Source organism: Carassius gibelio, chromosome A4 (genome assembly GCF_023724105.1).
Source record: "Carassius gibelio isolate Cgi1373 ecotype wild population from Czech Republic chromosome A4, carGib1.2-hapl.c, whole genome shotgun sequence".
NCBI lineage: Eukaryota > Metazoa > Chordata > Actinopteri > Cypriniformes > Cyprinidae > Carassius > Carassius gibelio.
In genome coordinates this window covers 29,460,811-29,488,281 of record NC_068374.1, presented here as the reverse complement: position 1 = coordinate 29,488,281, position 27,471 = coordinate 29,460,811, and the positions used below count along the sequence as shown (strand labels likewise).

The following is a 27,471-nucleotide window of genomic DNA, read 5'->3' as shown; positions in this document are numbered from 1 at the left end:
GTTTTATTTTTCCAAATAAATTTAAATAAGATTGAATTCACCGATTTAATTACTCTAGGGGCAGTATACACGCCTTGAGATAAGTAGATAAGTTTGGATATTCCCTCAGTATTAGTTAAGAGAATTCTACCCAGTATAGACAGGTCTCGAGATAACCAATGATTTAAGGATTTTTTCATAATTTCTATTTTAGAGTTAAAATTTGAATGTTCTCTATTAACAACATTATTTGTAATCATAACCCTTAAATACTTAATCTCCTTTTGTACTGGAATGCCCTCTATAACGTCTAAATTACAATTATGGATTGCCATTAATTCACATTTTTTTTAATTTAGAGTCAGGCCTGATGCCTTTGAGAAAACAGAAATTTTTTCAATAACTAATGGAAGTACCTCTTTATTTTTAAGAAATAAAAGAGTGTCATCTGCAAATTGACTTATAGTAAAGGTTCTACCAAGAATATCTATGCCTATACTATCTTCAAAGTTTTTAATGAATAAAGACATAAGTTCAACTGCAAGATTAAAAAGTAATGGTGAGACAGGGCATCCCTGACGAATTCCTCGTTTAATTTGGATTTTGGGTGATGAACCAACATTAAGAGAAACACTACTAAAAATGTCATTATAAAACATGGAAATTACTTTACAAAACATAGGGCCAAAACCAAAAGTTTCTAAGGATCTAAACAAAAAGGAGTGTTCAAGGGTATCAAATGCCTTGAAGAAATCTAGAAAAAGAAGTAAGCTTGTCTGGGGAATTAAAAAATTATAATCAAGCATATCAAGAACTAGTCTAATATGACTGTGAATACTTCTCCCTTTAATAAAAGCAGATTGTGTTTCACTGATAATTTCACCAATACCCTTTTTTAGTCTATTTGCAAAAACATGAGAGAGCAGTTTGAAATCATTACATAAAAGAGTTATTGGTCTCTTTTCAATTGTCAATTGTCTTCAATTGTCTAAAAATAATTTATCTTTGTTCAACTTTGGAGCTAGAATAATTAAACCGTGCTTCATTGATGGAGATAATTCAGCTTTATCTATACATTCCTTTAGTGCTTCAAAAACTAAAATTCTTATTTCGTGCCAAAAGTGTTTATATAGTTCTACTGTGATGCCATCAATACCTGGCGACTTTCCATTAGACATTTGCTTTATAGCAGTGTCTAATTCTGAAATCTCAATGTCAGCATCCATCATATTTCTAAAATCAGAATCTATAATAGGAACTCTATCTTTTAAAAAGGAAAAGATCACAATCGCTTTCTGAAAATGTAGATTTATATAAATCGTTATAGAAGGAATATATGTAGTCATCAATTAGTGTTTTTTCTTGGCTTATACAATTATCAATACTAAGTCTATTAAAAATTTTCAAAGCTTGTTTTTGTTTTTCTAGATTAAAGAAATATGAAGAATTTTTTCCCCTTCCTCAATCCACCTGGCTCTAGATCGTATGAATTCTCCTTTAGCCTTTTCTGTATAAAAATCATGTAACTCTGATTGAAGAGTATAAAGTTCTTTTTCCTCACTCTTACTAAGTATGTCTTTATTACTGAAATAATTTAGTCTTGATAAAATTGTTGTCTGCCTAAATTTTCTAGCATTTGCAATTCGTTTGCCTTCTTTAATCGCTATTTTTTATTTATTTAATTTGACCCATTCCCATTTGCCAATTGAGGTTAATTCAGACATGGTTTTAACATTATTAATCATTAACAAAATAGAATTACAAAAAGATTCACATTTTAGTAAATGATTATTAAACTTCCAGTGAGTTCTGGTAGAGCTGTCATTACTCCTAAGAGAAAGTGATATGGCACTGTGATCAGTTAAAACTGAAGGAGAAATATTACAATCAAATATAGAAGAAAGAAGATTACTAGTTATCAACCAAAAATCCAATCTGGAACGCTGAATGCGCCCTGAAAAGGAACCCCATGTAAATTTTTTCTTATGTGGGTTCTGTACACGCCAAACATCAATTAAATCAAGAAACTGAGATATATTATAAATCAGGGGGTTATAGGAAAAAGTGGTGAAAGGAGTGGGGTATCTATCCTGCCATTCACCTGGAACAGCGTTAAAATCCCCTCCAATAATAATTTTATCTGTAAAATATGTGTTCTTCCAGACATCAATTTTTGTAGCCATATTCTGAAAAAACAACTTATTAGCAGCCTTGTTAGTGTAACCATAAACATTTATCAAAATAAAATTACATTCATTTGATTCAAGAACCACCATAATCCAATGACCCTCATTATCGCTTGAACTTGCAACAATTTTGCTGTCCATCCGTTTAAACAAAAAAGCGACCCCTGCTGAGTGAGAAGTTCCATGAGAGAATAAAGCCTCTCCACCCCATTGTGATTTCCAAAATCTCACATCTACATCAGTTGAATGAGTCTCTTGAAGAAAGAAACAATTTACTTTTACTTGCTCCTTGCAAAAAAGAAAAAGTGCCTTACGTTTAACATTACACCTAATACCTCGAACATTTAGAGATAACAGAGAAAAAGACATAAACTTGAATTAAAAAAAAAAAAAAACTAATTAGAGATTTTGCAGAAGATCAAATATCGTTCCTCTTACACAGGCATTTAATAACACATTTAAGGCCGATAAAACCAAACTCAAAATAAGCCTTAAGGAATGACGTTCAAATAATATATTCGATATTAACTTTGAATAGAATTCTAAATGAAATACCTAGATCCCTACAATCGCATGATCCTGAATATACGACATAGCCTAACTGTGCCTTAGTAGACAATTGAACCTATTCTCCTCACAGATTTAAAGTAACTCAAAAGCTACCACGTCACTTAATTCAAGCTGTCACTCTCTGACCATTAATCACTGCATATCCGTCGCGAAGGTATGCTTTCAAGTTTTTCTTTCTTGCCTCCTCAACTTTAGGCCATAGACGAGCATGAGCCTCCCGGTCGTCCTTGCAAAAATCCTCTCCAAAACGATTTTTTTTCTCCATGCAGACCGGTGCATTCTTTGACATTCTCCAAACCATGTCACGTACAAATCTCATGCCAAACTGAATGATGATTTGCCGCGGTCTTGCACCCTTCACTTTTTAGCCAAGGCGATGAACTGTGTCCACAGTATATTCTGCAATTGTTCTGGAGAGTCAGGGACAATCTGAGACAAGATATCAATCACGACACTTCTGACATCCACATCTTCTCTTTCTGGAACTCCATTTAGCCTCAAACACCACCTGCGTTTGTATCGGTCATGCTCCACACATTTCTGTTTCAACACTTCGTTTTCCTTCTGTAAGTGAGTTACCTGTGATTTCAAATTAACCACATCCTCCTTAACACCTTTCAACGCCGTCGTATTGGCATCCAGAGACTCGGAAATTTTGACAATTGCATCAGTGTTCACTTTCAGTTGGAATTCAAAGGCACGAATGTATTCAGAATTTTCATCGAATTTACGACTAAGGCTTTGGATGGCGGCGTACAGAACGCTAGTGGAAATATCATCACTTTCCTTTTCCTGTACTGCTTTCACTCTTTTGGGTCCGGGACTTTTGAGAGGGGTGTGAGGCATAGTCTTCCGTCTAACATCTTTAGCAGACGACACTTTAATCTCCATCGATAGGTTCATCTCCTTCTTCACCTGAAGCTATTCCAGCATAGGCATGTTCTCCAGTTTTCCCCGCCATAACGCTTCAGCGAGTGCAGCAAAAAAGACAAGCGAATAGACTCGTATAAATAACAAATCTCACGAATGTAGTAACAGAAAACAGAGTAAATAAATAATCTTAAATAAAGAAAAACTGTAGACTAAGAATAGACGGCCTTTTACACAATTACATCAGAGCCTGTAAAAAGTTCGACTTATCTCTCCGCCATCTTAACACGCCCCCCCCATTATTTCATTCTAATCAAGGAAATAAAAAAATATGATTACACAACAGTATAAACTATATTTTTGCTAAAGATTTTATGATGCGATTTTAATACATTAAATATTATCTACTTTCATTAAGTATAACAATAAATGACAGCAATAATCATGTGCGTTAATATTGTAATGATGCATTTTTCCAGAGGATGGCAGCAAAACATTTATTGTAAAGATGAGGAGTGTAAACAACACAAATACTGTATTACAAGACACACTCTCTTATATGGAATGCAAAATTTGACAAAAATAAATAAATCAAGTATACAAAGAAAAAGAAAGAAAAAAAGAATAGTATTTCTAGTATTTCCTTATTTATGCATAACTGTATTTTTCCACATTCATTTATTTTTTATTTATTTATACATTTATTTCCTAATGTATTTATTATTTTATATGTATTTATGTCACATTTAAATAAATGTTAAAATTTATAAATGTTGAAATAAATGGAAATAAGTGTATAAATAAATGGGGGGGGGGGTATACTGTGGAATATATATATTTAATTTAATATAGTTTTTTTTTTTTAAGTCCATCTCTTTAGAAACAATAATAGCTTTCTGGCTCAATGATTTCAGTTTGTTCCCCCAGCTCTGAATACACTGCAGTGTAAAATCTAAAGGTGCGTCAGATGTCCTTTTGAGTACTCTAAGAACTTAAAAAATCTATTTTAAGTGCCTCAAATCTATTTTTCTCATAATAGGTTTCCTGGAGGAACCTTTATAGTTTTTGCAGTTTGTGCAGGAGCTCATGGGATCCTTGAAGCACCAGTTTCATTACACTAAGAACTCAAAGTGCTCTGGGGGGGGAGGAACTCACTTGTAAAAGCCGGCATCTGGAAGAACCCAGAGATTTGTGATAAAAAGAAATCAATAAAAATAAAATAACAAAAGTACATACAAGATCTTTGAATCAGCCACAGTATATCCAATTAAATATATAAATATAAAATATAAAAAATATATCTGAAAACACTGTTCTCTGAAAACAGGAGATATATAAATAAATGGTCATAGAGGCATCCAGTGGCTACACCATGTTATTACAAATTATTGTATTTATTTATTATCTTCAGATTGCACTTTTATCTGCCTCAATTTGTTGGATTTTAAATACGTTTGATGTATAACTACAATAACTAGTTTTATTAAACAGGCTAAATGTTAAATCATCATCTGCTGACTTATGTTATCAACTGTGGCTTTGTAGATGCACACTGTCAGTCAATACTCAATCAGTACTCAAGTACTCAAAATTACTTGCTTTGAAGTACTCAAGTGTTCAAGTGAACATTAAATGTTCAAATTTTACATTTCTCACTCAAAGCTGAAGCGTGAATTTTAGAGAGCCATATCTGTCTGTGTATAAACAGGAAGTTGAACAGGAGGTTCAGGCACGTGCACAGGTAGGGCTCAACCTGTGCAGAGCACATGCCCTTTTTGCCCTTACACTCCGAAGTGCCCTTTTTTTTGGTGTTTTTTTTATTATTTTTTTTTATCAATGCTATTGGTCACACTTTACGTCTGTCTGTCTGTTTTACAAATATTTAGCAAATGAAAGTTCTTAAAACGAGCTTGTGTAAATCTTATTCGATCCTCAAGCTGTCAGTAAGCTGATAACTCCGCCCCCTCTATATTAATTGAGTCAACACACAGTACAGTAGGCAACAGCTGAGCTGAACAAAGTTTTGCGAAGGGTAAATAAATATCTTGTTGTTTGAATAAGTATTACTAAACACTATGTCTATAAAGGCTCATATTTTATTTATTTGATGTCTGACTGACTCACTGACTGAGACATGTGGGACGTCGCCTGAGAGAGAGGGCTAGCGTTTGCCATCTAGTCATAGCCGATACATAGCCAACACTTAAATAGCCTGGGCATATAGTATCATTTCATCTTTTATAAAATGCGATTTTGGCCAAATGCATTTTACCACAGGAAAAACTGAGCGCTCCGTCTATATAGCTACAAAAACTAGTTTGTAACCTGTAGATGCAAATTTAATGTGATGCCGTCAGTGGCAGGCGCCGTCGCCGTTTAAATGACGGACAAAAAAATTTCACATTTGCACACATTCGCTGGTCAAAACGATGTATTGATAAGTTATACAACAACATATAATTTGTTTTTACCATCGGGAAATCATAACAGGTGAGCCCCCGCTGTTTCGTACTGGAACTAACACAAAGCGACGAGTGATCCTCGTCATCTACATAACATTTCTTCTTTGATTTATGATTGCTGATACACTTAATTTATTAATATTTCGGCTAATCATGTTATGGTATACTCTCCGCTCGTCCTCACATGTATAAAATGTAGTAAAACATGGTTTTGTAGTAATGTAGTAGTAACTAAAAAAAAGTTACAGAAGATCACTGTGAAATCTTTATATTTTATCATGCAGAATGTAATTCATGATTCATTCCAAGGCTTCATTTATTTGATCCAAAATACAGCAAAATCAGTAATATTGTGTAATATTTTTACAATTTTAAATCACTGTTTTCTATTTGAATATATTTTAAAATGTAATTTATTTTTGTGATCAAAGCTGAATTTTCAGCATCATTACTCCAGTTCAGTACTCTTCAGTGTCACGTGATCCTTCAGAAATGCTTTTCACTGCAACTGTACTTTTCACACTATTTTTTTTTTTTTTTTTTCATTGCTGGCTTATTTTAGGGAAAGTGTAGTGAATAAGAGACCTTCAAGAGACCAACATCCCTGGTCCACCACAGTATCAAATTTTTGCCAGGTAGGCGGATACATGTTGGATATGTTATAGTAACGGTATGGCTATAGTTTCTTATAATCTGGAACTGAGTTGGACATAATTACTTAAATTATATTTCAAAAAAGTTTGTCAAAAATACTTGACTCATTGCTCACCTTCCCCTCTTCTCAATGTCATTCATAATCATGCTAACCAAATAATACAAATAAGCTTATAAAACCAAAAAGAATAGCTAAAAAAGAGAATATATATAATTGATATAAAAAAGCAAGGGGGGTGCCCTTTTTCAGTTTCAGCACATGCCCCTCAAAAGGTGTGTGCACGGCCCTGAGGAGGTTGATAGCCTAGTAGCCTACACTCGAACCCGGAACTGTGATGGGCATAGAGCTTATTGATCACCAGTCCTGAGCTTAACTCTACTGGATGTCTTGAGGATGTGCTGGAGTCGACTTTACAGAGTTGCTGGACTTTCTCATGGTCAATACAAGATCCAGGCCAAAGAAAAAAAAAGAATAAATGTTGTGATGTTGCATAATGTTGTTTAAACAATGTCGACTCCAGCATATCGTAAAGACTTTCAATAGGGATTAGGTCAGGACTCTGTGGTGCACAATCTTCCACAGTTCGACCCTAATGAATCTTGACATTGTTATCCTGGAATATAGACATTGATATGACCTCCAACTTGGTTGGTGAAATTCAAGGCTACACACTGCATCAGTTAGGGCTTAAATAACTGTCGTCAGACACAAAACATGCCAGAAACATATTAATCACTTTAAGTAATGAGTCAATCCTTAAGTAGCATGTAATAGCGATCTTTTTTGGCCTGTCAGTGTAAAATAAGAATTAAATGTATAGCCAGTTATTCTGAACTATAATACCTGAAGAAGAGAATTGTGACAGAACTGGAAACAGCCAGTCTTAAAAACTTGAGCACTCGTGTTGTTCCAGGACGGTGGCTTCAAGTGGCATGATATCACTTGCACTGCATTAAATAAAGAAGAGGAAAAAGGGCATTAAACACTGAGTACATCTCACAAGAAAACACCATTTCAGTATTTTACTTCAAAATGTCATTTTTTTTTATTTATGAATCAATCTTTCTTTGTAATTATTTGTACTTAAACTCTGTATTGTCATTTGTAACAGGTGTGAATGTGCTTTTATTTCTCAGATGAACTGTAGAGAACAAGCTTGTTAAGAAAATTGTTTTGAATTCAATGTTCTTAAATCTTTAAGTTGACTGAACTTTTAAAACAGTTACCCATACTCAAGTTTTCATACTAACTTACGTTTACTAAGAGATGTTTTATCAGATCAAAAATGAGCTAATTTGCCGCATACTACACATTCATGTGCAAAGCCAGACTGTGATGCTAATAAGAGAATTAACATAACTATCAATGGAAATATAAAAAAATTATAATGTAAAAACAGCAGGTGGACATACACTTACCATACCATATTCTTTAATGAAAGTCTCCATGTCTTCATTGAGGGAGATACTTGGGCTCCTCGGGATGTAATTTTTATATATATATATATATATAAGATCCCAAAAACATAACATTAGTCATTGATTTACTCAGACATAAAGCTAAAGCTGAGTTACAAAGCTCACTCAACTAATGCTGTAACTATACAATAAACACTGTCAATTTGTCCATTAGTATATTACAGTAATTTGTAAAGAAACATTTAAATTGAATGTAAAGCCATTTTTATATTATTATTATTTTTAAAATACATTTCTAATGACATTATTTTTCTTCTCCAGTTCGCTGGTAACTTTCTTCATAGACGGAGAATCTCCATGACGGAGGAACTAATGACCGCACCCTCTCCAAAAGCTCCAGAAGCTCCTGATCAGAGTTCAGGAGATGAACCGCTGTCAGAGAAAGAGGATGATGAAGAGAGACATTTCAGCATGTTGATGGGGAGCTTGGGTGTTAGCGATGTCTTTAAAGAGTCTTTACTGATGTTTTACACTTTGCTCTGAACATTGCTTTGTAAAAAATGCTGTACATTTACACTTTATATCGCTACAAGTACTAACAGTTTTCTCTTCATTTCAGCCCGAGTGAGGCTTGCAGCCTGTGGGCTCAGCTCAGGAAAGATGAGCCTCACCTCTTGTCATGAATCAAATCAAAGAGGCACGACAAGAGAGTAAGGAGATGGAGAGCGTCCTCCGGAGATGACATGTTATGCAACATGAAATGAGAATGAATTGAGAGCAGTATACCATCTAACATCACCCATGTTTAAGAGGCAGTAATCTGCTTTGTATTCTTAATTTACACAATGTTATTTGTGAATAATCTATGTTTAGAGGCTTAATGTAATTCTCTGTAGAATATAGTCCAGTGGCTATAAGCTTAAGAGTTACCAGGTTTTTACATACTTTGGGGGGGATCACCTATTTATGTTCAAGTCTTATGTAAATACCGAAATTGAGGTTGTAATATTATGTGAAAGCTTGATTGTGCCATATCTTTGCCTTTTGATGGCTTTAAGATAAATGTACGTTTTAACATTGAACACTCCTGAAAAATAATAATAAAAATAATATTTTTATCATATAGTGCAGCATTAGTGAGCATAAGAGACATTGAGTCTTTCAAAAACATAAAAAAAAAAAACACCAACGAACCCCAAACTTTTGACCACTAGTATAGTTCATACAGCTGATATATATCCTACTTCGTTTCAAACTATAGTTTCTGTTTCAGTTTGTGGATTTGTAATCACTTGTTCTCGGCTTGGAGATAATGGTGCATTGTTAAGTTAATTTCAGTTCAGCCTTAATCTTATGTAAATGCTTTCTTCTGCAGTCACGTAGTCAAGACCTACAGCAGTCAGACTAGACAATTATTACACATAGACAGAGATCCAACCAGCGTCTTTGAGCCTCTCATAAACACAAATACTTTTCCCCTCACAGGGAGATGTACAGAATCAAGGCTTGATGAAACAGCTGGATCCAGTCGGGTGAGCTTGGTACATGCTCACAGATGCTGTATATAAAGACAAACAACTAAAATCTTAAATCAAATGTTATTTTTCAGAGAAATGAATAAAAATCTACGAGATGAGCGAGACATTAACTTTGGAAAATATAAATGACAAAGCAAAAAACACAAAATTAAACATTTATTCTCTCACCTCTCTCTCTGTCATTTTAGAGAAGTTGATAAAGAGGAAGTGACTCTGAAGAGGGATCTGCTGCATCTCCTCAGCACCTTTGAGGTCATTCTGGTGGGAAAATCTAGTGTTGGCAAAACCTCTCAGCTTCAACGCTTCTCTGATGGACAGTTTCATTCAATTTGTGACATCTGCAAAGTACTCAGAATTGGTGCTCTGCATTAAACCCATCCAAGTGCACACACACATCAGTGAGAAGTGAACACACACTCAGAGCAGTGAGCAGCTATAGATCCAGCACCCAGGGAGCAACTGGAGGTTCAGTGCCTTTCTCTAGGGCACTTCAGTCATGGGTATTGAGGGTGGAAGAGAACGCTGTTCATTCACTCCCTCACCACCTACAACTCCTGCCAGCACCAAGACTCGAACCAGTGACCTTCGGGTTACAAGTTCAACTCTCTAACCATTAGGTCACAGCTGCCACTGTGGGTGAGTTGCTCTCCTACTCCATGTGCAATTCACAATTTAATATTGTTCAGGTTAGTGTATAGACAGGATTTAAATCTTGACTTTGCAATGAGGGATTTGCAGGAAATACAGTTTTGTTCTTTTAAGTTGGTGGCCCTTTAACTAGGTTTGCTTTTGTAACCAGTCCTTTGCTGAGCTGCTATCATCATCTGCGCTGTGTGTAAGAAGGCTCAGGACACTTTCACTTCTGTTCACCAAAGGAGATTTATTGACATCCACGCTCAACATTAACTCTGTGGATTAACATGAACAAAGTTTACATCTCTCTCTCTCTCTCTCTCTCTCTCTCTCTCTCTCATGGGCATTCCAAAGACATTCCTGTATGATATAATATTTTTTAGCTAATTAATGACTCAAAACCATGCCTATATCATACGGCCCATGTGACATAACTAGATATTCTTAATCCACTTGCGCATAAAATTTATAACAGAACACTGCATACAGTCTCAGGAGGACGTATAATAGCTATATATTTTTTATCACTTTGCAAACTTAATTCAGCAATAAAATGGAAAGCTCTGATAAACCTCTCACCAGCATAGAGAAGCGTGCACTCACGTGAAAATGGCGTCAGTAGAGAACCGACAGAAATTTTCAAAAAATTAAAGCCTCTAAACTGTGAACAACAGCATCGACAAATATTGCTCAAAGAAAATAGAAATAAATCAATAATACAATAACAAATAACCCCTAATACAATAAAATGATTTTAGTGGGGAAAAAAACAATGTGTTACATTCAAACTGTATTCACTATAACTACATTGGATCAGATGGAAGGATTACTCCTCTCTCTTTTGCTAACTGTTATGATTTATATGGCCACTGATTCACCAAAGTTTGCAACCTTTGAAATCTAAAGTTTGTGTATCATTATTGTGTATAGCATTTATTATTTCTAAAAGGCTTTTCAGTTAATCATGTTTAAATGTGTGTTCGTGTGTTAGTTAAAGCCCACTATGCTATATCAGATGGATTTGTTAAAGCAGGAGACATTACATGAAAGGGCTTGAGAAGTCACACTGCCTGCATTTAAACCCTGGAACACACTGACTGCACAGCAGATTGTCAAACACCATCAATTCACTTTCCACAGAGTTTATAGCCTTTCACCCCAGAACTGTACAGTTTCATAAATAATCTGGACTCTTAAAAAGTGTGAATTTCATTGTATTAGGTACAAACAAACCAAAATTCATCTTCAAAAAACAATTTTAATCAATTCACTTGTATGTTCCACACAGAAATATTACACAACAGGCCATTATAAAGCAATGTCACTGTGCCCTGCAGGTATCGCAGCATTACCAAGCAGTTTTTCTGTAAGGCGGATGGTGTGGTGGTCATCTGTGACATCACAATGGAGGACAGTTTCAGATCAGTCCGCCCCTGGCTGACCAGCATACAGGAGGTTGTAGGCGACCCTATACCTGTCATGATCCTTGGCAACAAATTGGACATGAAGAATGAGAGAGAAGTGCAGACAAAGGAGGCTGAGCAGAGGTGTGGACGTCTCTTATGATGTCCATCACACACTGTATATCAAAGTAAAAAATTAATAATACCTAAATTGCTTTGTTTTTATATATATGCAACTTTAATATGTATTACTTACTTTAGATTATTATTATTATTATTATTATCATCATCATCTTACAAGTATTTTAATGAACTCTGATTTGTAAATACAACTTGTTTATTATTTTTATATTCTTGTTGTTGTTTTATTTATTTTAATTAATGCTTTAAGTGTCCTGAGGGAGCAGGAAGACAGAGTATGGGTAAATACTAAAGATATTGAAGGGTTGGTTCAACCAAAAATGAAAATTATGTCATTAATGACTCAGCCTCATTCCAAACCCGTGAGACCTCCGTTCATCCTCAGAACACAGTTTAAGATATTTTAGATTTAGTCCGAGAGCTTTCAGTCCCTCCATTGAAAATGTGTGTACAGTATACTGTCCATGTCCAGAAAGTTAAGAAAAACATCATCAAAGTAGTCCATGTGACATCAGAGGGTCAGTTAGAATTTGTTGAAGCATCGAATATACATTATGGTCCAAAAACAAAAAAAACGACTTGACTTGAATGACAAAAAAAATGTTGCTGCTGACGTGTTTTCTGGCACACCCAATAACAAAGAAAACACGTCAGCAGCATCGTACATCAGCAGCACCATGAACGCACTCACAACAGACCCGGAAGAGAAGACGGTGCTGAATAAAGTCATAATTGTTGTTATTTTTGGACCAACATGTATTTTCGAGGCTTCAACAAATTCTAACTGACGCTCTGGTGTCACATGGACTACTTTGATGATGTTTTATTACCTTTCTGGAAATGGACAGTATACCGTACACACACTTTCAATCTTAAACTGTGTTCCGAAGATGAACGAAGGTCTTACGAGTTTGGAACGACATAAGGGTGAGTCATTAATGATATACCATAATTCCTAAAATAAAAGCCGGGGTCTTTTTTTACCTGAACTGCAGAAGGTAACAGGCTTTTATTTGAAGCAGGCTTTTATTAGAGGCAGGCCTTTATTTCTAATTCCATCCATTTGATAAGTAATTGTTTTAAATAACCCGTTATAATTAAAAGCGATAGTGTTCCAGTGGACAGAGATCATAACATTAGCACAGAATCAGTTCAGAATCAATCACCAAAAGAATCAGTTCGGTTCAGACGCTCTGTGTGTCGGTTTGCTTCACACTGAATCACACACACACAGTATCATCAGCTCCTCGGTTCTCGAATTGGACCCGTCCGACAGAATCAGTTCTCCGTTCAGTGTGCTGGTGATCCGAAAACCGATGCAACCGGTTCTTGACTCGAGAACGAGAAACGCTCCGGCAGTGGGCATGTACATTCGTTATCTGGCTCTTTATTTAAGACCGGCCTTTATTTGTCTGTGTTGACCACGCCCCCGGCCACTATAAGAGGCCCGGTGTTTACTGGTTTTTATTTGAGGAATTATGGTAATTTTCCTTTTTGGATGAACTAACCCTTTAATTTGCCATCATATCAAATACATTTGTATATGTGTCCAGCAGATGGCAGCAAAGCTCTTATTATAAAGAGGAGCAGACCAGAGTCTTGTCCTTGTGTAGCCACATGAAGGAGCTCCTCACTTTATTCCAGAAAAAAAAAGTTAATTTATTTTTTCACAGTTACATTTCGGCTACAAATTTAATTTATTAAATGTAGAGCTTATTTCACAGCACATTCATTTGACTTTTTGTCTGCTGCTATAATATATTCTAACACTCAGAATGAAGTAATTACACTGTAGCAGTAATATTGATATTTCTCATATTTTCATTTGTTTTTTCAATTATAATCTAAAAAGCAGGGTTGGACTTAACCAATAAGCTTAGGGCCCGATTCAGATATAAACAGATCATTAGGAACACATCATTTAGAAATAAAGAGTTAACTCAAAACAAGGGGAGTTTGCTTTTAGCAGTTATGGCACACATAGTTGGAACCAGCTTCCAGAAGAGATCAGATGTGCTCAACAGTACACATTCAGATCCAGACTCACAACACATCTGTGCATGTGTGCATTTGCTGAATGAGCACTGTGCTATATACGACTGATTCCACTGCATCTATCCTCTTTTTTTATTCTAAACAGTATCAATAAAAATATTTTTAAATAATTTTTATTGTCATTATTTTGATTCAATTTTTTCCCGTTTATAAAACTTTCAAATGCCATTATTTAGCCTATTAAATGTGCTTTATCCTAGCCTAATCCTTAATTTGCTAGCTCTTTTTTGACACAACATAAACAGCTGGCAGTAACTGGCTGCTGTTTGGTAATTGTTGAGAATGTTCATGTGAAGTATAAAGCGTTAAAGTATACATTTACTTTACCTAGTGCTTGCAGTGTAATCAGTGGGTTACACAAGTTTGTATAATTCAATGTTGTAAACTTATTGCACGTAAGAAAGAAAAGTAATATGAACAATAGGGGACAGGTGCCCTATTAGAGCTTTATATCTAGTAGTGCCTCAACAGACAGCAGACAAACAATATGCATATTTATTTACTGGTTAAAAACACATTTTTAGCACATATTAATAATGTTAATATAATAATAACTTTTTTTAAATTACTATTTCCTAAGTTAAACTATTTATTTATTCAGCATATATAAAAACCTGAGTTTTGACATCAATATCACTCAAACTTTGTTCAGATTTGTTGAACCGAGGCAGTGGATGATCATTGAGCCGAATGCCCCACTTCTTCATTTGACTCCACCTCCACATCATCATAATCTGTTATTAAATATTAAATCTGGTCAATTGTTGTTATTGGATGAATATTTTAAAAGTCTAAACTGGAAAATATGAACTAAATAAAAATAAAGATGTTAATATAATGAGAACAAAAGGGTTATAATAACTTACCCAACAGGTTTCTCACATCTTCACTGATCACATCATCATACTCCTCCTGAACTCTCTCTGATCAAGATATACATTAATACATATCCGTTTATATATCACTTCACTTCATACTTGTCCACATGAAATTGCAAAATTACTCAATGACGTGCTGTCAAGAGATTAGAAAAAGCTGCCAAACCATCAGGTGGCGATACAACCCTGACAATAAAGCCTTGTTGGCCAATCAGAAGCCAGAGAAAAGTGTGCACTGCGACATCACCAGCTAAAATCTCTGTTACTACACAACAACACTGCAATCAGAGTTTCTAAAAATCTTCACCCTGACTGGAGTTTTTAAAAAGGTCCACTTTCAGTGACCTGATACTGCGTGTGTGTGTGTGTGTGTACGAACAGCTAAACCACACAAAAACAGCTGCCATTTTGAAAATACTTGTGTTCCTGTGGACAGGGCCTGATACTTGTTACATGTTTCCTGTGTGTTTTCTGATTAAAAAAATTTAGTTCTGTGCATCTCACCTGTTAAACCTCGAGCGCTCAGTCCATTGTTGATGACATCATCATAATTCTCTGGTGTGTTCACTACACATGCAAATATGAGTCAATATAAGTGTGAATCAAAAACCCATTAAGGCAGAAATTTTAAATATTATCTGTAATGATCTTGATTGGAGAGTGATATTAATTTTAAAAAATTTATAGCGTAAAACACCTTTTTTGATATCAGAGTTGTGTCCGTTCGTCATGACATCATCATAACTCTCAGGTGTGTCTTCTACAAATTCACAAATTCATTACATTCAAACAAATTTTAAATATCTATTTTAAATATAGGCCTACTGTAATATTTTGATTTAAAAGTATATTATCTGCTGTTGTATAATAAGAGAGTGACACCTGTCTCACGATCTGGTTTCAGTCCATCAGTGATGACATCATCATAGTACCCCGGTGTGATTTCCTTCACCATCTCTTCTGCATCAACACACAATATGTTTGGATACAAAAGTCAAAATATGTTGTTTCTGCATATCATAAGATTGGAAATGTATTATACGTCGTCTGGTAATGAATCATGTGATCAATTTAAAAGGTCACTGACCTTTTAGGCCACTGCCATTGGTGACATCATCATAATATGCAGTATTGAACTCTTTTGCTAAAAAAAGGAGAGCAGACTGTTAATATACAAGTAAACAGCAGGATTTGAATAGTATCATTAATAAAATATAATATGGAATTACTAGTTACAATTATTCATTATAAAGCTTTTTTTTTTTTGTAAAATGTGGAATGATTATGTACTTCAGCTCTCTAACCTGAGAGAAGCTCGTCAGCATCTTCATACCCAGAATGCAGTTCTTCAGAGATGAGACTCCCTGTTAAAGAAGAGCAGAACAGTCAGAAACATGTTCATCATTACAAACAGACTGAACCATAATTTTCTTTTTATATTGTAAAATAATGTTTCACTGACAACACAACAAATTACTTAACACGATTACTTTATTATTTTAAGCATTCAAGCAATAAATCCAATGGTGTTTAGGCCTATTAGTAAACATATGAACCCATTTCTTACTGCCTTCCAGAAATATACACAGGAAGAGACAAACACACACACACACACACACCTGCATCTACTGTACATGTACAAACATATAAGTCCCTGCTTGTGACCCTCTAAAAATACACACAGGAAGAGATGCTGAGTGGCACACACACACACACACACACTCCCTCTCTCTCTCTCTCTCACTCACTTACACACACACATGTTTGTTTTTGTGAAAAGTGGGGAAATCCCATAAGCGTAATGGTTTTTACATTTTATACTGTACAAACTATATATTCTATGTCCCTACACCTAACCCTAACCCTCACAGGAAACATTGTGCATTTTAACTTCCTCAAAAAAAAAAAAAAAAAAAAAAAAAAAAAGTATGATTTATAAGTGTTTTGAAAAATGGGGACATGGGTTATGTCCTCATAAGTCACCCTCTCTTGTAATACCTGTGTCATACCCATGACATTATACAGAGTTGAGTCCTGATATGTCACAAAAACAAGAGAACACGCTCACACACACACACACTCTCTCTCTCTCTCTCACACACACACACACACACACACACACACACATGAGCATGCACCTGCAGCTCTGTGGTTTTCTGTCAGGAATTCTGGGGTTTGAAGCAGGAGGTTTAACAGGACTAATAATAGATGAACATCTACTGTCTGACAGACTCTTATTAATGCTATTAAATGAGATTGATGGCTCATGTCTCACCCCTCTGAGTGAAGTGATTGTGTCTGTGCTGAATCTCCTCATAAACGGTCTCAGACATCGTCCTGTGTCTCCTCTTAGAGAGAGCTGTGAGTGTAGACAGACAAACCTGCATCAGTTCACAACACATGACTGATCACACACTGAATAAGACACAATATGACAGTCTCTGGATCTCTCCTACCTCTCCTCATCACTCTGTTCTGCTGAATCAGTATAAGCAGTGGCACTAAGAGCAGTAAGAGCACAACTCCCAGAACAATCACAAGCACTGGGGGAGACACTGGTGGAGGAGTTTGTGAAGGAGAGACTGATGTTGAGCGCACTGAAGGAGAAACTGGAGGAGAAGCTGATGATGTTGTGGCAGGAGTAGTGGAGACTGACAAGTCTGTCAAAACATAATAATATTCATGCAAATGACTGATTAAACACTCAACTATTATTAGCACTAAAATTTTCAAATAATCTTACTGTGACCTTCACAGTTGAGTGTAACAAGCTTCCTGCGCGAGCAGTCAGTGTTTTTATTCAGGGAGAGAGGACAGTCCCACAGGTGAATCTCATTCCCTCTGCACTCGACTTTGTTCATCCACACAACACCTTCACCAGCACCAAAGACTGAATTCCCATCAGCCCTCAGTGCTGCACCACAACCCAGCTGCCTGCAGACCACCTGAGCATCGCTGATGTCCCACTGATCATCACAGACTGAGCCCCACACAGCGTTATGATACACCTCCAGCCTCCCAGAGCACCGGCCGTCCCCTCAACTCAGTCTGAGAGGAACATGATCTAAAACACACACATTAGCACTGACCAGGTTCAGCACAACAACAAGACATGATCTAAAACTGGAGCTTACAACTGTTATTAATTTTGAATGTGGAGTAGAAATGATTTAATTCACAAACCATGGTTCAGACTGTTTTAAGCTGGATAAAACAGGTATATGCTGATAAAACCAATAACCAACATCACAACTGTGGCCAGGTGTGGCCACGCAATCACTTTATAAACTCTGGCCACCCCTAGGGTGATTTGCAGTGGGTACTATGAATTTAAATGCAGAATGTAAATTCACAATAGATTAAGAAGAGAAATTAATAATAATAATAATGCAGCACTGTGCAGCCACCAAAAAAGACTGCAGATTGCAGATACTCCATCAGAGTAGCTGCCCTCCCCCCGTCCAAACAAAACACAGAGTGCGCGCATACATTACATTTAGACTAGTTTGAATACGCATTTATAGTGCTTTCTTTCACTGGAAACTTAGAATTATCAAATTTTTCAAGATATGTGGCAGAAAATGTATAGATCTATATATTTTATATATAATTTCATATAGTTACTATCACACAAAGAGTTACTTTTTTTTACAAATTACAATTACAAATGTGATATTGATTTTATACAACGTGAAGTTAATATCAAAAGACTTACATTTTAGACAACATATTCCCTGTTTTTGCTCTATTTCTAAAAACAAAAATCATTCCAAACACAGCTACTGTTTTGCGGCTCTGAGCAACATGAAAGTGTTTAGTGCCTGAATGAATCAACCGTTTAAATGATTCGGTTCAAATATTGACAGTGACTCGCTTCCACCAACGTGGTTTTAATTTCATATTTAAGGTACCTTTTTATTTTTTTAAATAATTTCAAACATCAGTTTTCAATGCTTTATGTTTAAATTATCAAAAACATAATTTATTCATTTGTAACTGCAGGTTAAAGTATTCCATGTCCTACACAGCTGCATTAAACAATGTGTTAAAACATCTAAATGGCACTTCAGATGCAGCTTCTGTCTTTTCTGCATTGCTGAGCAATTTTGTTGTTACTGATTGCAATTGCCTGGTATTTGCAAGTATTTGACCAAAAATATGCCGTAAAGGTAAAAATAAATAAAAAATCAGGAGTCAGCTGTTTGTACAATTAGAAATAAGAAATTAGAACAATAACACACTTAGCCAAAATAGTGTCTAATTATTGTTATTGATAATATCCCAGCAATCGCAGAGATATAATTTTTTGTCAATATTGCAAACCTTTAATTTTTTTATTATTATTTGGATGTGCTGACAGATTTTACTGTGGCCTCATCTGGCCACCCCATTCAAATGGAAACCCCACCCCATGCAAAACTTACCGTATGCTGGTGAACAGCAGTGCTTCAGTGTTCAATATAAATGATTTATAATGGAGAAGGGCAAAAAAAAGAAAGAAAACACAAGCAAATTATAAACATACTTGAACACATTCTCTGGTAATGAGATGGCGAAGTAGAACATGCAAGACGACTCCGAGGAGACTCTTGTTCACCCTCTTCTAAGATTCAGAGATGGTAAAATTTAACAGAACATTAGAAATCTAAATAACCAATAAAGGTTAAAAACACAATTTTTGAGATACATACAAGAAAAACTGTATATACATATCAGAATCACACCTGTCTCATGATCTTTTGCAAGTACATAATCATAATCATAATATCCTGATGTGGTTTCCTGCTCCATCACTCCTGCATAAAAACAAGAATTATATTTTGGGTGTTTTATTTTTTATTTTTTCCCAAACAGAATGTATGTTACAAGTGTTTATTTAAGTGTTTAATAAATTTTCTAATAAGTTTAAATATTCTGAACACTTGAGTCATTGGTCAAATCTTTCATTTCAGCTCTCTAACCTGAGAGAAGATCATCAGCACCTTCATTCCCAGAATGCAGTTCTTCAGAGATGAGACTCCCTGTTAAAAAAAAAGTAGGACAGTCAGAAACATGTTCATCATTACAAACAGACTGAATCCTCATTTCCTTTGGAACACAAAGAATTGTGCTAGTGACAACACAACAAAAATATGAATTAAATAACAAAAAATAATAATATTGAAATAAATGTGACAACTTTAAACCAATTATTCAGATAAAATTATCTTACCTGAGCAGGTGATGTTAGCCACTTCATTATCACAGTCATTATGTCCCAAGGGTGAAGATGGACACTGCCATAAAGTGGAGTCATGTCGTCGACATTTAAAAAAATCAAGCCAGTTACGAGGCTTCAGTCCCTCTGAATAACTGGGTTCACTGCCAGATCTTCCACAGTTCAGCTCTTGACAGATCAGACTCGCTGTGTCTCTGTCCATCTGGTTGTAACACACATTACCCCAGGATCCATTGTAGAAAACCTCCACATTCCCTTCACAGCCCTCAGTTAACCTGATCTCTTTAAACTCTAGATGGAAATTAAAAGAAAATCTAATTTTAAAATATACAATTTGGAAAAACCTGGGCATTATGAACATGTGAATTTGTTAAAATGTTATTTCTAAAACCTTTATATTATTTTAAAGTATAAATAAAAAAAAAACACAGCAGTGTGTTTACCTGAGCACACGACTCCTACATCCTCCTTGTGTTGACAGTCATGTTTTCCCCAGCCTGAAGAAGAGCAACTCCACAGGGACGTCTCATTCCCCTCACACTCCACCTCATCCAGCCATATGTGTCCAGAACCAGGACCAAACCAGGCTGGTACCTGCTGGTTACTGAGGGCCACTCCACACTGCAGCTGTCTGCACACCACATGAGCATCTTTAATATCCCAGGAGTCATCACACACTGTCCCCCATGAGCCGCTGTGAAAAACCTCCAGCCTCCCTGCACAGTCTCCCCCAGAACCCACCAGCCTGATGGACCCCCGACCTGATATTCAGAGAAAGAAAAACACATTATTGGTCACGAACAACTGAAGAATCTGTCCAGATGTAGTTCTTCTCACCAAGGCAGGTGATTGACAGCTGTTCTGTGGAGCTGCAGTTGAGAGTTTGTGGAGAGCTGCAGTTCCCCAGATGAGCTTCACTCCCAGAGCACTGGAAGCCCGTCACACACTCATGACTGTGTTCAGGACTGGATGAAGAGGAGCCGGAGAAGTTCAGCACAGAGCCACAGCCCAGCTGTCTGCAGACCACAGAGGATTCAGAGAGACTCCAGGAGTCCAGCAGAACTCTCCTCCAGACCTGATGGATGAAAACTTCCACCTCCCCCTCACACTGTCTCTCTCCAGACAACCGCACCAGACCATCATGAAGAGCCAGAGAGGAATCTGAGGGAAAGATCTGACATTTTACTAAAATACTGCAAATATGTTAAAGACCACAGAGGAACATTTATTTAATACATTTGCTTTATATCAATATTATATTTTTATAAGTGAATTCAAAATTTAAATGACACAAGCATGAATCTTCAATCTGAAATTTATAGGGAATATACACAGCATTTTGTATAAGATTAAGTCTTCCAGTAGCATAATGTCAGTAAATGTTACAGTAATATAGACTCACTAGAGCAGATGACTCCAACATCTCGTCTATGAGAACATTCAGCTCGACTCCATGAAGAGATGGAACATTCTGAGAGTTTTGTTTCATTCCCGTCACAATCAAACACATCAGCCCAGATTTCACCACTTCCCTCTCCAAACCAGTCTGATCCCACAACAGACACAGCAATCCCACAATTCAGCTGTCTACAGAGGACACTGGCAGCTTTCATATCCCAGCATGCATCACACACTGTGCCCCATTTACTGAAGTACTGACGTTCAACTCGACCAGAACAGATGTCAGGACCATTTTTCAGCCTGAGATCAGTGTAACCTGGAGAAAGAACACAGAGTTTACTGATATTTTAAGCAAGAGAACAGAGATAATCTGAGTAATTCTCATGTATTTCAGTAAATGTAACAACTGGATTTGTTAAATAAACAGGTTAAACAATTTACCAGAACATATCAGTCCGACATCATTTTCATGGGTGCAGTTTGTATTATTTAAGTTTGATGATGGACAGCGTTGAATGTGTGATTCATTTCCTCTGCACTGAATCTCTTGTGTCCACATCTGAGCGTCTCCTTTGTCAAAAGCAGCTGCTCCCAGCACCTGTACAGGAACCCCACAGTCCAGCTCTCTACACACAACCTCTGCATCCTGCTGGTCAAAGACAGCGTCACACACTGAACCCCATCGTCCTCCAATATACATCTCCACTTTTCCAGAGCACAGGTGAGACCCGTCCACAAGTCTCGACCTTCCGTAGTTTAAAGTTTCTGATTTTATTTACAAGAAAGAGAAGACCATCTGTCACTACGATTATGATATAGACATAAAACAAGAAGCCAGTCCTTTAATTAATTTAAAAGGATGAAAGTGAGAAGATTAGACCATAAAATATGCTAATTATCAATTAATTGTTTATGAATTGCTCTGAAAACAAATTACACACAATTATTTTAAACCGCATATCAGATGTTAATGGATGAAATCTGATCAGCGATGCATTAACAGGCTGATGTATGGAGCAGCTCACCTGAACATTTGACTCCAGCATCTTCACCATGACTACAGTCACTAACACCCCATCCTAATGATGTACAGTTCTTCAGTGTGGTCTCTGATCCGCTACAGGCCACATTATCCATCCAGATCGGTCCTGATCCTTGTCCAAAAGGAGCACCACTCAGAGCCTCTAAAGCCTCTCCACATCCCATCTCTCTACACACCACTTTAGCATCAGGCATTTCCCAGTCATCATCACACACTGTTCCCCACTGACCATCATGATGAACCTCCACTCGACCACTGCAGGGACTGTTACCACCAACCAACCTAACAGTCTCCAAATCTGTACATGAAAGAAAAGATATTTACCCACATTAGTAGTAGATCATCCTACATTCATAAGCAGGATATGGCAAAATAAGTTCCAAAAAATAAAATATTAAGTTCAAACTGGACAACTAAATCTGGTTAAGAGAATATTACAAATAATCTTATGATCATTAAATTAGTTGACTGTAAAAGATCCAATCATTCATAACATTTATTTCATAATTTAATTATCAGTGTCACTAAATCTTGTTTTCTAAATATTACACAGGCATCTAATCATTTTCTAATTGTATGAGCCATCATAGATAAACTGCTCATATAAACGTATAATTTCACCTCTTACATCTATTTTGTACTTACCAGATGTGGTTAGACTGATTATAGTAAAGAGTAAAACGAGTGTCAGACATTGCTCCATCATCTTCTTCTCGTCTCACGTCTGTTTGACTGTCAGCACAAGTCTCTCCTCTGCTCCCTCAATCACACTGAAGAAACTAGCTCCTGTCAGCCCCCTAAAGAGAGAGAGAGACTCACAGCTGCCAATGACACTCACTGTTACCTTATTAGACACAACAGAGGAAATCATCAAACACAATCAGTGACAAATCAGAAAGCAGAGTTTTTATTTTCTCCATATATATCAATAAAGTGTGAGCGCTGATGAGCGGGACTCCTCCTCCAGCGTGAGAGACACTTCACTGAGGACAGACTTGTGTCAGTCAGAAGTCAGTGTGGGGATAAAGTCACACTAAACTTAAAGCAGATTGATACAGAAACACTGCAGCTTATATTCAGCATCAAAACCTGAACCTGAACACAGCAGACACAAGCACTGATGACTGACTGCTCACTTACTTAAACTTTGATTTAAAATGATTTTTGTTATAAATTTATAAATTAGAATAAACTGAACATTTTAAAGTTATTTTTTAAAGAAATAAATGTGCACAATATTAGGTGGATTTTACTTCACCATTATGATGTTCTAATCTAAAGCACAATAAACAGTGTGTTAATACATTATAAAATGAACTGAACTGATTGTGTACAACAGCAGAAGGCTATTCAGACAAGATCTGTAAATAAACATTGTTTCTGTTCTAAATATATAAATTTGGCAACATATTAAACTTAAGACATTTGTATAAGCCTGTTTAACCCTGCAATGTGCAATACATCCAGCAGATGGCAGCATAACACTTCTTATTATAAAGAGCAGAGACAAGAGTCTTGTCCTTGTGTCACCACATGAGGGAGCTTCTCACTTTTTTCCAGACAGAATATGTTAATTTATTTATTCCCAGCTGCATTACTATGGAGGGCCAGATTACTCAAAATTAAACAATTAAATACATTAAATACATAATGAAATAATTAAATACATAAATGAATGCAGAGATGCAGAAATAAACATATAAATATTTATTTATTCATTCATAAATAATCGTAATTTATTTATGTATTTATTTATTAATTTATTCATGTGTTTATGTTTAATTATGTATTTATTAATTAATTCATTTATTTCCTCCCTCCACATTTCATTTTCAAGGATATGGGTAACGGTTGTGGGCACGTCACTCACCTTTCAAACAAAATTTATTTATTTATTTATCATGAGCTATGGCTGAGGATGGTACAGTAAAAGATCTGTTGTTGACTCTTGCAGATTAAGTTGTCAATCAAAATGTTGACTATGACATCATTTTAATGTAGCTAACGCCCATAAATAGCGCTGGGTCTGTAGAAATCTCTGTAGAATGCTGCTCTCTGTGTCCAGTGACTATAAGCTTACCAGGTTTTTACATACTTTGGGGGAGATCACCTCTTTATGTCCAAGGTTTATGTAAATGCTGAAATTGGGGTTTAATAATATGTGAAATCTTGTTTATGCCATATATTTGCTTTTTGATTGCTTTAAGCTAAATTTATGTTTTAACATTGAACACCACTGTCTCATTGCACAGGAAAGCAGCCACACATGACAGTGAAATTTGCAGATTATATGAGGAAATGGATCATCAAATGATTAATGAAAAAGATCGAACAAAGGTAAAAACTTTTTTTTAAACTGCTGACTGTGCTTTTACACTACTGTTCTGCAGTTCAGGGTCCGTAAGATTTTGTATAAAAAAAAAAAAATAATAATAAATAAATAAATAAATAAATAAATAAATAAATTAATTAATTAATTAATTAATTAATTAATTAATTAATACTTATATTGAGCAAGGAAGGACACATTAAATTGATCAAAATAACAGTGAAGACAATTATAATAAATAACAAAAAAATCATCATATTTCAGATAAGTGCTGTTCTTCGGAACTTTGAACTTTCTATTAATCAAATAATCTTGAAAAAGAATTTATATATTTATTACAGTTTAAACAAAAATATTTCAACATATTTTCAACATCGATAATAATAAGAATAATACTGAGTTTTTTCTGCAAGATCATGAAATGCTGAAGACTGGAAAAATGTCTGCTAAGAATTCAGCTTTGCCATCAAAAGAAAAAAAAACATTCATTTTAAATATATTTAAATAGAAAATAGTTATTTTAAATTGTATAATGATATTTCACAATGTTACAGTTTATAATGTTTCTTATCAAAAATGTGCTGCATTAGTGAGCATAAGAGACGTCTTTCAAAAACATTTAAAATAAAAAAACATACCAACCCCAAACTTTTGAACACTAGTGTTTGTGTGCAGTTCATACAGCTGATATATATCCTAGTCTACTTACTTTCAAACTATAGTGTCTGTTTCAGTCTGTGCATTTGTTATCACTTGTTCTCAGCTTGGAGATAATGGTGGCAAAACCACTCAGCTTCAACGCTTCTCTGATGGACAGTTTCATTCTGCCACGGAAAAGTTAAATTCATGACATTTGCCAAGTACTCAGAATTGGTGCTCTGGATTTAACCCATCCAAGTGCACACACACACATCAGTGAGAAGTGAACACACACCCGGAGCAGTGGGCAGCTATAGATCCAGCGCCCGGGGAGCAACTGGGGGTTCAGTGCCTTGCTCAAGGGCACTTCAGTCATGGGTATTGAGGGTGGAAGAGAACGCTGTTCATTCACTCCCTCACCACCTACAACTCCGGCCAGCACCAAGACTCGAACCAGTGACCTTCGGGTTACAAGTTCAACTCTCTGCCCATTAGGCCACAGCTGCCACTCAATGGGTGAGTTGCTCTCCTACTCCTACTCTTGACTTTGCAATGAGGGATTTGCAGTAAATACAGTTTTGGTCCTTCAAGTTGGTTGCCCTTTTACTAGGTTTGCTTTTGTAACCAGTCCTTTGCTGAGCTGATACCATCATCTGCGCTGTGTGTAAGAAGGCTCAGGAAACTTTCACTTCTGTTCACCAAAGGAGATTTATTGACAGCCACGCTCAGCATTAAGTCTGTGAAATGATTTTAGTGGGGAAAAAAACAATGTGTTACATTCAAACTGTATTCACTATAACTACATTGGATCAGATGGAAGGATTACTCCTCTCTCTTTTGCTAACTGTTATGATTTATATGGCCACTGATTCACCAGAGTTTGCAACCTTTGAAATCTAAAGTTTGTGCATCATTATTGTGTATAGTGTTTATTACTTCTTAAAGGCTTTTCAGTTAATCATGTTTAAATGTGTGTTTGTCTGTTAGTTAAAGCCGACTATGCTATATCAGATGGATTTGTTAAAGCAGGAGGCATCACATGAAAGGGCTTGAGAAGTCACACTGCCTGCATTTAAACCCTGGCACACACTGACTGCACAGCAGATTGTCAAACACTATCAATTCACTTTCTGCAGAGTTTATAGCCTTTCACCCCTGAACTGTACTGTTTCATAAATAATCTGGACTCTTAAAAAGGATGAATTTCATTGTATTAGGTACAAACAAACCAAAATTCATCTTCAAAAAACAATTTTAATCAATTCACATGTATGTTCCACACAGAAATTTTACACAACAGGCCATTATAAAGCAATGTCACTGTGCCCTGCAGGTATCGCAGCATTACCAAGCAGTTTTTCTGTAAGGCGGATGGTGTGGTGGTCATCTGTGACATCACAATGGAGGACAGTTTCAGATCAGTCCGCCCCTGGCTGACCAGCATACAGGAGGCCGTAGGCGACCCTATACCTGTCATGATCCTTGGCAACAAATTGGACATGAAGAATGAGAGAGAAGTGCAGACAAAGGAGGCTGAGCAGAGGTGTGGACGTCTCTTATGATGTCCATCACACAGTATATCATAGTAAAATATTAATAATACCTAAATTGCTTTGTTTTTATATATATGCAACTTTAATATGTATTACTTATTTTAGATTATTATTATTATTATCATCATCATCATCATCTTACAAGTATTTTAATGAACACTGATTTGTAAATACAACTTGTTTATTATTTTTATATTCTTGTTGTTGTTTTATTTATTTTAATTCATGCTTTAAGTGTCCTGAGGGAGCAGGAAGACAGAGTATGGGTAAATACTAAAGATATTGAAGGGTTGGTTCATCCAAAAATGAAAATTATGTCATTAATAACTCACCCTCATGTCGTTCCAAACCCGTGAGACCTCCGTTCATCCTCAGAACACAGTTTAAAATATTTTAGATTTAGTCCAAGAGCTTTCAGTCCCTCCATTGAAAATGTGTGTACGGTATACTGTCCAAGTCCAGAAAGGTATGGAAAACATCATCAAAGTAGTCCATGTGACA

At 35.9% G+C, this 27,471-nt stretch overlaps 1 protein-coding gene across 1 annotated transcript in view; it reads right to left on the bottom strand.

Moving 5' to 3' along the window:
* The window catches only part of LOC127976297 (scavenger receptor cysteine-rich type 1 protein M130-like), a 58,029-nt gene extending 35,889 nt beyond the window's left edge, over nucleotides 1-22,140 (bottom strand). Inside the window, exons 1-4 of the mRNA XM_052580632.1 lie at nucleotides 21,849-22,140; nucleotides 21,409-21,723; nucleotides 20,844-21,167; nucleotides 20,601-20,767 (exon numbers count right to left, since the gene is read on the bottom strand). Of these exons, the coding sequence (XP_052436592.1) occupies nucleotides 20,601-20,767; nucleotides 20,844-21,167; nucleotides 21,409-21,723; nucleotides 21,849-22,107 (1,065 nt within the window). The 5' untranslated portion in view covers nucleotides 22,108-22,140. The remainder of the gene's footprint in view (nucleotides 1-20,600; nucleotides 20,768-20,843; nucleotides 21,168-21,408; nucleotides 21,724-21,848) is intronic.
* Between the last annotated feature and the right edge of the window lie 5,331 nt (nucleotides 22,141-27,471).